Source organism: Eriocheir sinensis, chromosome 14 (genome assembly GCF_024679095.1).
Source record: "Eriocheir sinensis breed Jianghai 21 chromosome 14, ASM2467909v1, whole genome shotgun sequence".
Taxonomy (NCBI): domain Eukaryota; kingdom Metazoa; phylum Arthropoda; class Malacostraca; order Decapoda; family Varunidae; genus Eriocheir; species Eriocheir sinensis.
In genome coordinates this window covers 14546767-14563969 of record NC_066522.1, presented here as the reverse complement: position 1 = coordinate 14563969, position 17203 = coordinate 14546767, and the positions used below count along the sequence as shown (strand labels likewise).

At 40.7% G+C, this 17203-nt stretch overlaps 2 protein-coding genes across 4 annotated transcripts; one reads left to right on the top strand and one right to left on the bottom strand.

The window, feature by feature from the left end:
• Nucleotides 1–16: 16 nt before the first annotated feature.
• Nucleotides 17–3026, top strand: LOC126998540 (uncharacterized). The gene is made up of 3 exons (XM_050860311.1): nt 17–461; nt 1160–1305; nt 1775–3026. The coding sequence occupies exons 1-3, from the start codon at nt 210–212 to the stop codon at nt 1974–1976; spliced, it is 600 nt and encodes a 199-aa protein (XP_050716268.1). The 5' UTR covers nt 17–209; the 3' UTR covers nt 1977–3026.
• Nucleotides 3027–4798: 1772 nt separating this feature from the next.
• Nucleotides 4799–14648, bottom strand: LOC126998539 (vacuolar protein sorting-associated protein 33B-like). 3 transcript variants are annotated; one of them, XM_050860308.1, is made up of 5 exons: nt 13700–14648; nt 8861–9055; nt 8347–8502; nt 7288–7465; nt 4799–6440 (listed from the first exon to the last, which is right to left on the bottom strand). In XM_050860308.1, exons 1-5 carry the CDS (start codon nt 13861–13863, stop codon nt 5268–5270), a joined length of 1866 nt encoding a protein of 621 aa, XP_050716265.1. In that variant the 5' UTR covers nt 13864–14648; the 3' UTR covers nt 4799–5267. The 3 variants fall into 3 exon arrangements, with proteins under 3 accessions (XP_050716265.1, XP_050716266.1, XP_050716267.1); XM_050860309.1 differs by having other exon boundaries at nt 8861–9013; nt 13700–14630; XM_050860310.1 differs by lacking the exon at nt 13700–14648 and adding an exon at nt 9153–9224 and having other exon boundaries at nt 8861–9013.
• Nucleotides 14649–17203: the final 2555 nt, after the last annotated feature.

Here is a 17203-nt window from a genome sequence, read left to right as displayed (position 1 = left end):
TATATATATATATATATATATATATATATATAAATATCTCCCCCTGTGGGTTTGTGATGCATGACAAATAATGACATGCAGTCAGATATGTAAGGGCTGCCTTGGCAGTGCGAAGTGACTGTGCCGTGGTGCAAGCTTGGGAAAAAGTGATATATTGGCATACTTTTTTTTTCGTGTGTGTGTGTTGTTTTCGTCTGCGTATAAAACAAATGGCGGACATGTCACGCCCGGGAGAAAACACTCCACTTTCACTTGACAAAGGAGAGGCACGAGCAGAGGAGAAAGAAAGAGAAACAAACAGTAAACAACCTGGCGGAGATGGAGACCAGCTAACAGGGACGCGCTGCGACGCCCAGATAGCAGCGGCGGCGAGGACACCCGGCGCGCAGGATGAAGAGTGCTGCAGAGCCAGACTGAGTGAAGCGCCCGTCACGAGGAGCAACTACGGCTCAGTTGATGTGGTGAGTAGCCTGCAGCCTGTCTTTGGCGAGCAGCTTATCGTGGATACTCCTCCCCCATGCAATTCTACCTATTTAGTCATTTCTGTAAAGATTTATCATAACTGCATTACTCATCGTGTTTACTTGTTACTAATCTCAGCCCGAACGCGAACATTACATCTATCCATCCATTTAGCTATTTACGTACATGCCTATCAACATATATACACTTATGACCATATTAGTTAATGAATTGATTAATCTACGGATTACCGTTAACTTTAGATATCGTCAGTATATTTCTTGTGAAAGGATAATTAGAGTTTAAGTTCGTGTTCCATCATCTATAATTATGTATGCAAATATCGAAGAGACCCACCACGTTTTATTCCCAGTCAGCATGTGCGGAGAAATACTTTGTAGCAAATACACGAGCCAGTCAGTCAATATGCTTTTCGGGAAACTATAAGGAACTCTTTACACTTTCATCCCTCTCACTTTCACTTCCATATACTAATTTTCCTTCTTCTTACAACTTACACTTCTCAGGAGGAGACTATCAGCACAACTGTGGAACTACATTTGAACATTTGAAGTAGCACCTTTTCTCGGGCATTCTTTTGTTCTCACTGTAGGAACAAAGTGTGACATTTTTTTGTGTTCTTTACAAAAAAAATATATCAATGCTAATGAATACTAATACTCAACACGTGACCAAGGTGAAGGTGTGCCAGTCCTGCCAACACCTGTACGATGGGGCCAGTGAAGTGGTGCTCTCCCCATCCCGCCTGGAGACAGACCCGCCCCTGCACAGCCCGGCCAGCCACAAGACCGTCTCCATGCACAGGCCCTGGACAGCACGCAGGTCAGTGGAGGGCAAGGAGTCTGGAATCCTTGGTGAAGGGAGGGATGTGGAGTGCCGGAGAGGTGGAAGAAGGGAGTAGGAGAGATGCAGGATCCTTATTATTTCCATTGTTTTACTAGAATGCGTATGATGTAAATACAGTAATACTCTTAGAATGGTCACGCTGTTACATTCCGGAGCAAAGTCTAGTAATTCTAAAAATATTATTGTAAATACTATACACACGTTATACCAATTATAATGGAAGTGATATTAAGCACCGCATTCGAAAATCATATAAAAAGCTGCTCGTTTCTCAACATTAACTTTCTAATTTCCTCATAAGCCTCAGTCCTCAGGGCCGAGGAACTCCCACAGCATCTCTTTTGCTCTAGATGAGAGAGAGAGAGAGAGAGAGAGAGAGAGAGAGAGAGAGAGAGAGAGAGAGAGAGAGAGAGAATGGTAATCCTTATCTACAATGTTTTCCAAGGTACGAGAATTTGTGTGACTGCGGGGCCTCTGTTAGCGGCGGCGTGTGCGTGTGTCCGGAGAGGGCCACCGGCGGAAGGTTGCAAGGCCTCCTATCCAGTGGCAACCCATGCCTGAAGAAGGTGAAGATAGCGGCGCTGGTTGTGGCAGCTCTCTTGCCCTGGGTGTTCCTGGTGTCCTACATCGTCCTCACCAACATATAAGCCCCGTCATAGGTCTGGTGTTCGCATCTGGACTCGTGCTATAGCGTGTAGCCTACTTCAGTTTTTTTTCTGTTTCTGACGGATGTCATGTGACGGCTCCTGTATGCATGATTGCCTGACAGTTGCATTATTGTAGCCTCTTGCCTGTGTTATGAAGGATATTAGGTACAGCCATCAACAAAGCGCTGGCGCCTCACGGTCACCAGCTAATTGATGAACATCAAGGTTCATTGACGCACAAACCGAAGCACATGCACGAGAGGAATTATGGGGTCACGAGGTAGCATGAGTTACCTGCTTGAGAGGTGGTCATAACCGTAGTCAGTGTGATGAATGTGTGTTCGGTGATTATATTTTTATAGTGGTAACTAGGATTTTGATTTAATGAGAGAGAGAGAGAGAGAGAGAGAGAGAGAGAGAGTGTTGATGTACATAGTACTGTACAGCACGTGCTGCTACTGTTATGGAAACCCACAGCCCTTAACCCCCGTTGACCCCGGGCCAAGCAACCCCTCCAACTTCCCCATACTAAATGCCCGATATCAGCTGGGATCTGTGGCACTTCGGTTCACGAGTGTGAATCGCTCGGTCCGTGTCTCGGTGGGGGAGGCGCATCGCTCTAGTTGGTGGCCGTACATGAAGAAGTGCTAATTACCAGTTGCAATCTATAAAAAGAGGAAATGCTATCAGAACACTTACCTCGTGAAATTAGTTTACTATTGCATAGTTTATACTATTAAATGTTTTATTAAAAGTCAGTTTCGCTTGTCGAAACAAACCCGAAAATGTCAAGTTTTCTGTAAAGGCTGTGATGTCGGCAGTGTGGGATCCTTCCAGTCAACTGTTGTCGCTTTATATGTAATTACATTCCTTGACTGTAAGGTGTAAAAGCCATTATTGTCATCTATTTCTTGATCCGGAGATTCGTCCGAACCAAGATGAAACATCGTGTGAACCCTCGAGCTAGCTCATTCAGTGCACTATTTTCCATATCATGAATTATTTTATATTGAATAGCGCATCATCAAATAAAATTGACATTTTATCAAGCACGATCCTCTTTCACAATACACCTAAGCTTGTTAATTTTCAGTGTTATAAACTGAAGCTGATGCCAAGGCAGAGTTGGTAACAATGTAGCCATACTCTTCCACACATCACAACAGCCACACTGGTAACTTGTGGTCATTTGTGCTGGCTAGGAAATACAACTCGGGCACAACGCGACTGATTCTACAAGACAAGGTGGTGAGTAAAAGGTAGCATGATAGTGTACCCTTATTGGCTGTTACATCTTGGAGGAATTCATTTAACTGACCGGGTAGTTCGGAGATACGAAGGTTTGGGATCATCGGTGTGCATACGGAGTTAACGCCTCAGATATGTGAGAAAGCTTAAAATTTAGACATCCTTTATATTAATCCTAACCGAACGCTTGTAACGAGTGTTTGTGTGTGGGGGGGGAGGCAGTCTTGAAGTTTGATAGTCACGAATTCCACCTCGTGGTTTCATTTGCTTCTGCTAGTATAGGGAAAGAGATCACGAAGGCCTGCAACTCTTAGGACTCGGGCCGTAATTTCTGAGGGGGCTAGGGGAGCTATAACCCTCTCATTGTTTTCTATATCGGCCTCAAAATGCCAATAAAAGTGCTTTTCAAAAAAATTTCCTCTGCCTGCACAACCTATGATGCCCTCTAGGCCCCCACAAAAATCTGGCTAGGATTATATCATTGTGTGATGCTTCACATTTTTAACAAGAGAGAGATGTCGAAGATCGTATTCCAGACCCTATTAACTTTCTTGCTTTCATGCTTGATGAGTTAGAGCCCTGCTCTTGAATAACTTTGATGTTTCCATCTTACTTTGTGGAAATGTTTATAGCGTGGCGCTTCAACAGGTTTTATTTTTTCTGGCAGATGAATTTTAACTTTCCCTTCCCATCGCCATTCTGAATAATATTACATGGCTGATTACCTTTTCTTTTGGACATGTATTGCTACTGTTATAAAGTGTTGCGGGTGTTGTTTGTTTCATGATATGCCCCAAAAGTTGTTTCCCTGGGAAGCCCAACTCAGCAACGAGACATCTTGCTAAGCTCTATAGGTCTGTGATATCCATTACAAATTAATGCTATAAGTTTATTGATAAATACACACACACACACACACACACACACTGCTATGGTTACCCCTGCTTGTGCTAACTCCACTAGTCGAGCACTTCAGTGAGTCTAGAACCAACACATTCAATCAAATGCAATACACACAGAGTTCAGTAACCTCCAAGCTGCTATAGTGTTTAGAACAAGCTATATCTGTACTTCAATTATTGTATTTTTACAGCTTATCGAGCCGTTTTCATAATTGTGTGCTACTTTGTTTTACTTTACGATGCATAAAAATTAATCTTTTGGAGTGCTGTATTGCAATTTTATTATACAATCTGAGGTATATAATCTTACATTACACAAAAGCAGAATGTGCATAAAAATAATGACAGCAGTGACTGTATTGTATAATTGCCTTCACGAAAAAGGAGACATGTAATTGATTTTGCATTGCCAATTATGGAGTAACTAATAATGAGGTGTGGTGTGGATGTTACAGCAAATGGTGTTATGGAATGAGTGAAGCATAATACTGACAAGCAAGACTTTAGACTCACAGAGATAGATGCAGCTGATAGCCCACCACCAAAATGAACTGATAGTTAAGGAAAAAAGAGATAGGGGTTTCAATTTAAAAAAAAACTTTGAGACAGAAAACTCAAGATCTTTCTTAAGAGCAGTTCCTCAAAGAATATGATGGTATTTTTTGATAGATAATTTGTTTTTCTTTTATTATAACTGTAACACAATAACAAATGTATATATATGATATAAAGATCAAGGGGGCATATACTATAGCTGGGCATGGGCTTGATGCTCATCTCCATCATGCTGGTCCTTGAGCCTATGTTGGGTAAAAATCCATTACCCTAAGGCACAGGAAAGGTGTGACATCCGGGTTACCCCAGTTTACCTTCCCAAGGTTTTCCCAGGTACCCATTTATTGACCAGCCCAAAGGGGAGGATGAACATCTGAGTGAGCTTGCACACTCACCCAGCTTTGTTTTGTTGCGCAAGAATTGTACTTAACAAAAGCACAAATGATAAATGTATTAACAAGTATATCAATCAATTACATTCAAATAGTTTTCTCAATTATGCTGATGAATATTGAGAAATTATTCTTTTGTAATGTGCAGACTTCAAACACTTTCCCTACTCACTTTACAGCCTTCATTATTGGATTCATTTGTGCACCACTGATGAAATTAGTTGGTCCCCATTTGTGGTTGAGGTGGAGGCCAAGATGATGCGCATCCCACTGGTTGTTGCCAGGAGCCTGAGTGCAGCCACCTCAGTGTAAGTCAAACCACCCATCACTACCACTAGAGCTACACGAGGCCCTACAGGGGAGCCTGGTGCTGGAGCTCGGCTGATAGTGGTACCAGGCAGTACTTTAAGGCTGTCCAGAAGGGTCTGAGGGATGGCTCCCTTCACACTTAGTGCCTCACCAACCACCTTGGCCAGAACAGGAGTGTATGCTCCATTGAAAACATAGCTGGGCTCTGTGGGGTTATGCAGGTCCACAGTCTTGTCTGGGTCTGGAATGAGCTTCAACCGTTTGGCTGCTGCATGCCACCCCTGGCCTCTCCTCGGTAAGAGAGAGGTCACCTGAGCCAGTCGACCTTGAATGTTGGAGCTAGAATTTTCTCGTGTGGCCCCAGCACCAGAACCTGGAGACTCACTGGCACAGAGGAGACTAAGTTGCCGCAAATTGTTGAGAGTAATAAGGTGCTTGTGCCCATGAGCAGCAAGAACCTGAGATGCTAGCTTCTTATATTCATTGTGGGACAAACCATCTTGGGTAAGGCTGCACAAACATAGCAATCGTAAATTAGCAGTGATAGGAAGCATACGAGCAAGACAGTCTTTCAGAAAATTCTTGGCCTGTCCAGAATTGCCTGCACCTGTAATCAGTCCATGTTCAGTGGTTAGCTGTGTTTCAAAGTCTTGCCTCATAGACTTAGTGATGGACTCGCATGCTCTCAGGTGAAGGGCAAGTGTGGCATGGAGAGCCTGCAAAGTGCGAAGCTCATTGACCACAAAATCCTTCATCTGGCTGGCAGTCATTGTTTGTGCCTGCTCCTTCTTGGCATTGACCTCTTTTGCCTTGGTGATGAGGTAACTTGACACAGAGGCAAAGTGTTTATTACGGATATTGTCATAAATTGTGTCTTTGCTGTTCAGGGCAACCTTGCGTGGTGCATCCTGCCCCACCACCTCCCCAGGGAACTCCACCACTCCTGCTTGAATGCCAAAGTGGTCATCTAGGGCACCCTCATAGGTCAGCTGGGTCAGGAGAGGCGTTACATAATCAGCATCTCGGTCAAATATGAAGAGATGGCTGATTTCAGGAGTCTGAAAAAAAATAGGAAGCTAGTATCTTATGTTTCAACTAAAGCCAATTATGTAGAATCTGCAATATGTTTGGCTGAAATGATTCTTTTTTACAAGGAATTATAGCTAATTAAGAAATACATATAATGTTTTTAATGATAATAATGATAGATTACTCTCATGTGATGTCTCACTGCCCTCAATGAGAGATAAATTAGTAAAGGTTAATAAAATTACTAAACTTACCCTACTGGTAAAATAGAATCTAACAATATGCTGTCATTTTAAAAAGTTATTGGTTGTAGAAACAAGCAAAGGAAGTTCCCAGAAAAGTGTTACTGCAGACTGCCACCAATGAAAAGAAATATGAAGAAAAAAAGACAGAAAATAGCACTGAAATACTGACACATGTGGCTGACAACCTGCCAAAGACAGACCTATCAGAAACTGGGAACCGCATATCCTTGTGTGCAATGGTTATGCCATAATTGGTAAGTGCAGTTATATTTGCTATTTATGTCATAACATTATAAGACAGTTAATAATTAAGTGAGAAACTTAATGATTTAAACCCTTCCAAGTTTTTGTATGTCAATACTTGCATATTTAGTACTTCTTTCTCTCTGGTACAAAAAAAAAAAAAAAAAAAAAAAAAAAAAGTCACTTCCACCTCTGACTAAGCTAAGGGACCCTTTAAACAAATGTAAACTGCAGCAGCTGCATTTTGAGACATCGGTGATGTATGTGCAAGGCACCTACAAAGAGGTCAATGAATCAAATCTCAAATAATTATATCATATTTCAATTGAGTTTTATGGATGCCAACCTGCCCCATCACCAAGGAAAAAAATATGCAAGTTTAGTCTACCTGGTGTGTCTTCTTGGGTGAGTTTTGGTTGTTGAGGAGGTCAAGAGTATTGACTACTGCCTTGGCTGCCCTCCCGTGAGCCAAAACTTGAGGTATTTGCCCAAAGAGTCCCTGCAGTGTGTTGACTGCACGGGCCACATCAACACACCCACTGAAGTCCCCCTCAAGAAAAGCATCTCTGAAATTAAATGATTCACTCAAGCAAAAAAATAATTCCCTTGGAGATAATTATCTTTTCCTAGATGTAGTATACTAAAAATATGTAACTGGCAGGAAATCTTCATTCCAAGATTCAATACAGTACCTTTGCTAAAACAATGTGTTGAGTAGAGCAGAGTTCTATTCCAAACTAATCAATTTACAAGCAGTCAACTTGATAAAGACTTCAACAAATGAATGTTTGAGAGGCTGACTCGATGCTTTAGATATTACATAAAAAAATGGTGAACAGCCTTATGTAGCAAGGTACTGCATTAAAGAATTTTTAATCTTTCTGATGCTGGTGCTGCATTCTAAAGTTTTCCTTTATTACTGAGTGACATTTTGACAACCTGTCTGATAAAAAATGAAAAACACTTATGAGTGGCTGGTTAGTGGTGTGAATATCCATCAATGTTACCAGATGAGCAGAACACTCTGTCAAAGTTATGATGATGGATGGAGTAGAGAAAGTAATGGTATCTGGTGTGGCTCCTGCCATTAAAGGCTGATGCAAGAATCCCCCCTTAGCATGGCCTCCATGGTTTACAGAAGGCCCAGAAATGTCCTATTTTATGCACATATGAGGAAATGTTGCCCTAAGAAATGAGTGTACAGATTATTTTGTCTGAACAGTGAGGAATGTTCCTAATTATTATTGCACCTTCAAGGTGGTAACCACAAGAGTTTACCTAATGTTCTTTTCTCTTTGCTTCTTTCTTGTATACTGCATTGCTCTTACTCACATGATATCCATTTTACTAATATATTCTGACAATGTCTTCATCACTAGTTTGATGCCATATATATTCAATATACGAGACGAATAAAGAGACATCCAAGTCCCTCTATAGAATATACCTGAAGAAGGAAGTCATTTCCAGTGACAGCAAATCATCATCAAGAGGTATAAAGTCAGGACAGAACTCGTGAAGGGTGAGGGCACCGTACAGTCCCTCCTCCTCCAATAAGCCTGTAACCCAGGACACCAGACGTGGTACCACCACCACATGGACCCTGTCAGAAGAATAGGCATATTTCACTCTTCATTTTCATTAATTCTAATAACTTGTTGATGAAGCATGAGATCAAACTAGGGCAATAATTCATTGTTAAAATATATTACTTGGTAATTACAGAAAATGCCTTAAACAATTAATTGAAGAACACATTAGGGGTGACTGTATACCACTTTAACTGTACATAAACTGCTTATGGCATGAAAGCACAAGGAGGCACACATCGAAGGATGGTAAATGTAATTTAAATGTATGTTATATTTTTGGTACATATTTACCTGACACAAACACATTAGTATAAAGTAAAAAATATTGTGAAACTGCTGAACTATTCCAATTAGAGTAAAGCCACTCACTGCAGGTCAGGGTGTGCAGCACGGTCAGCATGCACATGGTCGGCTAGCATCTTGAGCAGCAGCAGGGAGGGTCGCACCAAGTACACTCGCTGATTACTCTGCACCGGAGGTGGAACCCTCTCCAGCCTGTACATCTTGTCCACCCCATGACTCCTGTAACACAAACTAGTGGTGTTACTGGCCCACCAAGGGTTACTGTAACAAAGGAGGCAACAAGAGAACACACTGAAGTAGTTTACATATGAGGTTAAGTGACGGCGACAAAAATCGCATCAAGTGCCTAATATCTTACATTTATTTATCTCCAATGGCAACAATATAGCGAGCTTATGTAAGAGTCTGCAGGGTGCCCTCCGTAGCTATACTAAGGATTTCAGAGGCTGTGCGGCCTCGTTTTTTGGGAATAATATCGTAACGAACAATCGTATCGGTACGAGATTTTGCGACAGTGTATTTCACACACTGCCTTAATTTTGAAGGGTATCGCCAACCGCCACAAGTAGAGAATAAAGGCACTTGTCCCTATACCAAGAGGGTAAAGTCATCAGTGTCAGGCAAAGATACGAACACAACTACCAGAGGCTCCGCCCACCTTGTTCCTCTTCCCTCTCTCGCCCCCCTCCTCCCTTCTCACTCAATCTCTCTCTCTCTCTCTCTCTCTCTCTCTCTCTCTCTCTCTCTCTCTGGAAGATACATACATACTCGAGAATGATTTTTTTTTTTTCAATAATATTATTAAGGCATGCTTGATGTGATACTGGGACTTTAATTTTGAGCATAGTGATACACATCTGGGCCGTGGACGTAATGACATGTGAGAGTAGGGTGAGGTGGTAAATGATGACTACCATGATTGATGGTAGAACGATTGCTCGCTTGTATTTGTTTCTCTCTCGTTTGTTTTTTGTTGTTTCGCAATTCTTCCCGTTACCATACTTTCAGCTCTTCCCTGACAATAAAATTAATAGCACCACTATAATTTGGCGATAAGAGCACCATTACTTTTATCAGTAGGTACATGCTATACAATAGCCCTACGAAAACGTACACCATAAACCACCAAACCACTACGCTACCAATAGTTACGGAGGTAATTAGGCTATGTAAGTAACACGTTACCCTACTCTCAACTTTATTTAAAGGATGCCTATCAGTATTAGAAAGAGTATATAACGCCACTACAATTAATGCATGCCTTTCATTCATTATAGTTACGAAGCTACATGAGAGAGAGAGAGAGAGAGAGAGAGAGAGAGAGAGAGAGAGAGAGAGATTGAGGGAGGAGGGGAGGGAGATGGAGGAAGAGGAACAAGGTGGGCGGAGCCTGGTAGTTGTGTTCGTATCTTTGCCTGACACTGATGATGACTACCTCTTGGTATAGGGACAAGTGCCTTTATTCTTCTACTTGGTTGGCGCGATACCTCAAAAATAAGGGCAGTGTGGTGTAATATCGAAATAAAATCTCGTACCGATACGATTGTTCGTTACGATGACCAAAGCGACCAAAATACGATAACGGGTTATTTCCATGACGGGAGCAAATCTTCCTTAAACGGGAGTCACGGCTGATAACCCACACACATCGGTGCTGAAGGTGATGCAGCTGCGGCAAATTTAAAAGCTATCGTGCCAGGGTTCAGGGAAAATGAACCCTGCGCTACGTCAGACCGAATCGAGTAGGAGTTTATCGCACCCTCCCAGGCTCCCACGTGTCAGCCTGCCCCTCCTCCTTCACTCTGATAAAGGACGAAAGTGCACTTTCATCACATTCTTTTGTAACTATTGTCAGTGTTTCAATAGACTTTGCTCCCTCACATGAATTTTGTTTGTAGTAAGCATATGTATTTGAATCATGACGAGTCGGTAATAATTTTGAAGCTACTGACCGTCCGCTAAGCTTGGAAGGATGGAGGATAAGGTAACGAAGGCCCGAGAGCTTTGACAGGAAGCATATGCAGTCGTAGCTGAGATAGGGAATCTTGTTGCTTATCAATGAGGCTGATTACCCCTCAATCTGTTTGTGTACCTCAACTTTTTTTTTCCTTAGATGCAAAACAATCGATGCAATTCTCTCTCTCTCTCTCTCTCTCTCTCTCTCTCTCTCTCTCTCTCTCTCTCTCTCTCTCTCTCTCTCTCTCTCTCACACACACACACACACACACACACACACACACACACACACACACACACACACATTCATACACAAAGGAAAACATGTTGGAACATGTGGAGTAAAGGCACTGCAAGAAAAAAGGTGAAGATGAACTTAATTTGAATTAAATGTAATTTTGAATTTAATGCCAAGAAATGGCATGTTACTGTATAGAGATGGGGGAGAGCAGGAGAGACAAATGAAAATATAAGATGGGTTATGAAAAAATCAACAAAACTGAAGAAAAAAAGACTTGCAGGTGATGATACAAGACAAATTATCATTTAAAGGCAAATAAATATGATTACTAATGTACCAAACAGATTGATCATAAACATGAGTGTCATTCTGCTATATGGATGAGAAAACGTTATTTCACGGGAACGATTTTGCTCAGGACCCAGACCTTCGGGCGGTGACTTTCGCGCAGCTGCTGTGCGAACATGACATGCACTAATCACACGAGGATGCTACATTTGATGGGCATTGGGCAATCTTGGTCTTGACCTTGACTTTCAGGGACCGTATACCTACTTTCAAGTAGAAATAAATGTTGATTAATTTCTGTCAGTCATATTATGTTTTAGTATAGTAATTCTTACACCGAAAACAAAAAATGCATTTACATTAAATTCACACCTCACCCTTCCTCCCTCCCTCCCTCACCTCACCTAGATGAATGAGATGAATTTGAGAGTTGCTCAGTTGATACCAATACGGCTGGAGATTTAAATGTAATAGTTAACAGTTTTAAAGACAGAGAAAGCAGAAGGTGAATGAATCACAAGTGCTCACGAGTAGTATTGTGGAGCGACAACATTGGATTGCAAAAGACTTAATCAGAACCTAACTAGGAATAAATACGATATATGCAAGGTCCTTCCCTACCTATAACTACTCGAAGTAGTATAAGGAGAGAGAGAGAGAGAGAGAGAGAGAGAGAGAGGGGATCAGAGGAGAGGAGAGACGAAAGGCGAGGCGAGAGCGATGTCATTGAGGTGGTAGGAGCAGTTGAACCAGCCGGCCAATCAGGGTAGAGTGAGACGCGCGGCGGGCTACCTGTGCAGCAGAGAATAGCTCCAGCCTACCCGTTCTAGTACCCCCCCTGGTTCATGAGCATGAGTCCACTCCGTAAACTTTTGTTCACGGAGTGGGCATGCTGCACCAAAAGCATCCCCGTGAAATACCGGCTTAAGGGATTAACAATGCCTATGAGACAAATTTGAATGTAGCAGTGAGTGATCATCACCTTACTAGACAAAACATATAAGAAAACTACGGCACACACACGGCGTGTCCGATTTCGTGGATACGCATAGTAAATAGTCGTCAGTGTCCATAAAATGCAAGCAGCAATAACAAATACCGTCAATTATGATCGATTATGAGTGAAAAAATATTAGTAATGTTGTAAATAGCTGTTTTGTTAACTTACAAGATCGCTGATTATAATACTTAAACAGCCTTGAAGCTGTCCACCACCGACAAAATTTGCAGGCTTTATATTAATAAGACAGCCATTTGCGACATTACTATAAATTTTTGTCTCAAAGTCAACTATAATTGATGGTATTTGTTATTGCTGCCTGCATATTATTGACACTGACAACTGATACAATAATGTAAAAAAAAAAATTGCTTCCAAAATAAGTCTTGATGCTTGGGATGAACTGAAGGTGGAAGTGGTGTGCGTAAGAAACATCCGTAGATAGAAGTAGATAATTATGGAGACACAAGGTTAGTGAGTGTTCTCCGAAACTAACAGAACTTCACCACACTAACAAAATTTCACCTTAGCCTAACAGATAAGAACCTATTGTTGCTGAAATAGTAACCTATTGCCATTAAGAATGTCAACCTCTTGGAGATAAAATAGTATTCTATTACTGTTAAAACAATAACATCACTGCCTAATTAAGTATTTGTTGGAATTTCAGAAGCAAGTAGTTTCCAATGTAAATGGTTATCAGTGATGAATAGCACATTAAAATCTGTCAGAAAAAAGGCCAACACTGGACTGGATTGGTGGTGGCCCTACCAGGTACGAGAACAGGTAAGAGAGAACTTAAACGTGTGTAATTCTGGAATGGAAACATGGATTTTAACCTTAAATGACAAACACAATACTAACCAAATTTTGACCTAAACAATGTTATCCCAGTAATCCAATCAAGGAGCTTCATGAGGTAACAGCGATGGTACTGTTAGCCTAGTTATTATCATGCTTCAATTCAACAGCTGACATGGCCCCATGTTGTAATTTAGCTCTGCTACTAATATTACCCCGAAATTGATAACCTAACACTGCTTGATCAGTCAAGAACAATCTATAAACTATCAACGCCCCCCCCAATCAGAGCATGTGGTGATCTATTGCCGCTAAAATAGTAACCTATCGCTGTAACACTGTGAGACAAGAGAGATAATAGTGGAGCTGCTTAATTAGTCAAGAATTATTTATAAGCTAACAAATGACACCCCCATTCCCCAAACTGCTGCTAATCTATCGCCACTAAAATGGTAACTTATTGCAATAACACTGAGACAAATGGGACAATAGAGGAGCTAGACTTCACTATAACCCAGATTTTTATATTTGAAGTCACAGACTGACATAAACACAATTTCTGTATTTCTACACTTGAATTCGCTGACTAACATAACCTCAACATCTGTCAAATCCTCACCTTAGTAATGTCGCCCCAGCAATGCGATCAAGGAGCTTCATAAGGTCCCCATCGAGGATTAGGTCCTTGGCTCCTGGAGCATCCTCCAACACCCGCACCAAACGGTCACTGCTCAGGCGGCGCAGGATTTCCACGTCCAGCCCTAGCCCCTGGGGAGGAGACATCTCTACAAGCCTCCTCCTCCTCGTCAGCTGGTGTTTATATTAAGTTTACCAACCCCCTGGACTTGTAGCAGGGAGGGACATCTGCCTGAGTTTATTATCTTGCCTGTCTTTATCAGTGATGGGCGTGATCGGCAGGATAAACTCAAGGACTCTAGCGTATCCTTCGGTCTTTGGGTCCTTTAGTTTATCCTTTAGTCCAGTGATAGGTGTGGCAGGTAGGATAAACTCAAGGACTCTAGCATATCCTTTAGTCTTTGGGTCCTTTAGATTATCCTTTAGTCTAGTGGCAGGTGTGGCCGGTAGGATAAACTCAAGGACTCTGGGGTATCCTTTAGACTCCTTAAGTACGTCCTTTGGTGTCCAGCTGTACTTCACGGCCCAAAAATTAGCCACATTGCAATTTTTTTTACGCCATATTTTTTCTGTTTTCAGTTATCGAATTCCAATATATCTTGCTGTTGAAGGGCTGTAATCAAGGAGACTATGGACAGTTTCCTTGGCTGTGACAGTCTAGTAAAACCAAGAAAAATAATATTAATTGTCTACTTTCCTCTGCTGTCACGTTATCTCTTGTTGTTGTAGGAGTCAGCTCGCAGCCGCAAAATAACTCGCAGAGAGGTTCAACTTCCTTACTTTTTACACATTTCACTCGCCGCTATCTTTTACTTGTTCTATTTCGGCTCCAATACACGGTACAAGCATCAGAGCAACACTTTTATAAATCAAGAGATGGCTTTATAACAAACGAATAGGGGAGATTGTAGAAAGAATTACCCCACGTTAATGTTCACTCCGTTCCTCCGTGTTTGGTTTGTTGTTCTGGTGTGTTGTTGTCTTGTCTGCAATATCAACCATCATAAAGATTATAAATGGACAAACTAAAACGAAACCAGGCAAATTAATGAGTTTTCCTGCTGTGTATTCCCAGTGCGCATGCGTGGTGGACAGCAGAGCGACCTATTTCTGTGAGGAGGTATTTCTCGCAAATCCGTGTTTACATTCTTTCCTCGGTGTTACTATATAAAGATTTGATTGATTGATTGTTTATTATATGCTATATAATAGTCACAATAATAGAGTTTCTGAGTGACATTTCTAATGAGTTTGTTGGGCATAGTGTTGACAGTACATAGTTTACTGTAAGATGTTACAATATTTAATTAACCGTAAAACGAATTTTAAGCCAATTAGCCAATTACTAAAACAGAACATTATAAATTGTTACTGTGTTATATGGAGGCAATCTTTGACACACACACACACACACACACACACACACACACACACACACAGTTATATATACAGGCATAGGAGGGAGGGGGGGGAGGATGTCTGCTGGGCATTACGTGAACGTCAAACTTCCTCATCATATTAATTCCTCATCTAATTTATCCTTTTCTCTATTCCCCATTCAAACTATCTTTCCCCAAGGCTCATTATATATATACGACTCCTGCCAATCAGCCATATATATATATATATATATATATATATATATATATATATATATATATATATATATATATATATATATATATATATATATATATATATATATATATATATATATATATATATATATATATATATATATATATATATATATATATATATATATATATATATATATATATATAAATACCATTACATTGAATGTAGTACATTTCGGGCCATTACTATATACAAGTGTTAATAGCACGAAAACTGTGCTAGATCGGCGTCGCATGACCCTCCAACACACTCCAAACAATTTATATTATGCAACTAGGGGTCCAAAATGAAAAATACTGAAATGTAAAGATGGCGCCACTATAAACACTTGCCTGCGCCACAACGAGCTGCCATCAGACCCTACTATGAAGGCTTACCGGCGCCACAGGCCAAGACGTAAAAAAAATAAATAAATAAATAAATAAATAAAAGCTGACTTCGTTTATAATGCCATGTTGTAGGGTTCATCAGGGCTAACAAATGTTATTATACAAATGTCATGTCTACAATACATGGGTAAGCCAGGAAAACAACTTGAAGAGAACAACAAGCTGGACAATCTGTTGATCGGTGTCTACGACGTCGATAATAACAGAAATTAAGCATCTCTTGATAATGAAGGAAATCTTAACACGAGTCATGATCGAAGAGCTCAAGGTCAAAGTGATGTAATGATATGTGATAAATAATTGATATGATGTCACATTTATGTGCTTTAACATACTTGAGACTCATATATTATCCCCTCACTCAGTGGCTGGACCTTCTGCTGGCAATATCTTTAGATGTCTTATATATGTGAAAAGTTCAGTATATGAATGACCACCATATGCAACAATTATTATATTTATACTCTAGCTGATGTAAAAAGGAATATCGTGCAAGAACTTTTTTTTTCTGTACGTATTTCTTTCGATTTTTCCTGTACGTATGTGCCCAGAGCGACATATGTGACAGTGATAGGCTGCTATTATATCTTTCTCATATCATTCTATTATCATTATTATAAGCTGAAGAAGAGGAATTGTTATCGCGTAAGAACCATTTTTCCTGCATTCCTTTCGATCTTTCGTCTTTATATGTGCCTCAGAGCGACATCTCGTAGCCTGCTATTAGCCCTATATATCTTTATCATCATTCTGTTATCATCATTAAGCTGTTGTTGGTTATTAATAGACAGCAAACTTCAATCAATCAATCATTAGACAACGTTGTTAGGCAAGATATCGGTGTCCTCAGTCATGTAACACCTATTTCATTCACACTGAAAAAGCGGAATATCCAGACAAAGCTGTTTTCCCGTTTTCCTTTCGATCTTTCCTGTTCGCATATGTGCATCAGATCAATTAACATGTGACCACTGTTCATATATGCATCAGAGCGACAGGTGCCGACTATCATATCTTATCTTTATTACACTTTCATTGTCAAGACTGCTGCTGGTTATTAGGCACCGTTGACAGGCATTAATATCGTGGAAGATCTATTTTTCCTATATTCCTTTCGATCTTCCCTGTTCCTATTAATTAAGCATCAGAGCGACAGGGGACGACTAATTATATCTTCGTCTTTATTATACTATCATTGTCAAGGCTGCTGCTGGTAATTAGGCACCGTTGACAGGCATTAATATCGTGGAAGATCTATTTTTCCTATATTCCTTTCGATCTTCCCTGTTCCTATATGCATCAGACAACAGGTGCCGACTATTATATCTTCGTCTTTATTATACTATCATTGTCAAGGCTGCTGCTGGTTATTAGGCACCGTTGACAGGCATTAATATCGTGGAAGATCTATTTTTCCTATATTCCTTTCGATCTTCCCTGTTCCTATATGCATCAGACGA

Coding starts and splice junctions, on each gene's coding strand:
- LOC126998539 (XM_050860308.1), bottom strand. CDS start 13,863: ATGTCTCCTCCCCAGGGGCTAGGGCTGGACGTGGAAATCCTGCGCCGC. Junction 7,466..8,346: donor GAAATGACTTCCTTCTTCAG/GTATATTCTATA, acceptor ATTTAATTTCAG/AGATGCTTTTCTTGAGGGGG. Junction 6,441..7,287: donor CACCCAAGAAGACACACCAG/GTAGACTAAACT, acceptor ATTTTTTTTCAG/ACTCCTGAAATCAGCCATCT.
- LOC126998540 (XM_050860311.1), top strand. CDS start 210: ATGGCGGACATGTCACGCCCGGGAGAAAACACTCCACTTTCACTTGAC. Junction 462..1,159: donor ACTACGGCTCAGTTGATGTG/GTGAGTAGCCTG, acceptor CACGTGACCAAG/GTGAAGGTGTGCCAGTCCTG. Junction 1,306..1,774: donor AGGCCCTGGACAGCACGCAG/GTCAGTGGAGGG, acceptor ATGTTTTCCAAG/GTACGAGAATTTGTGTGACT.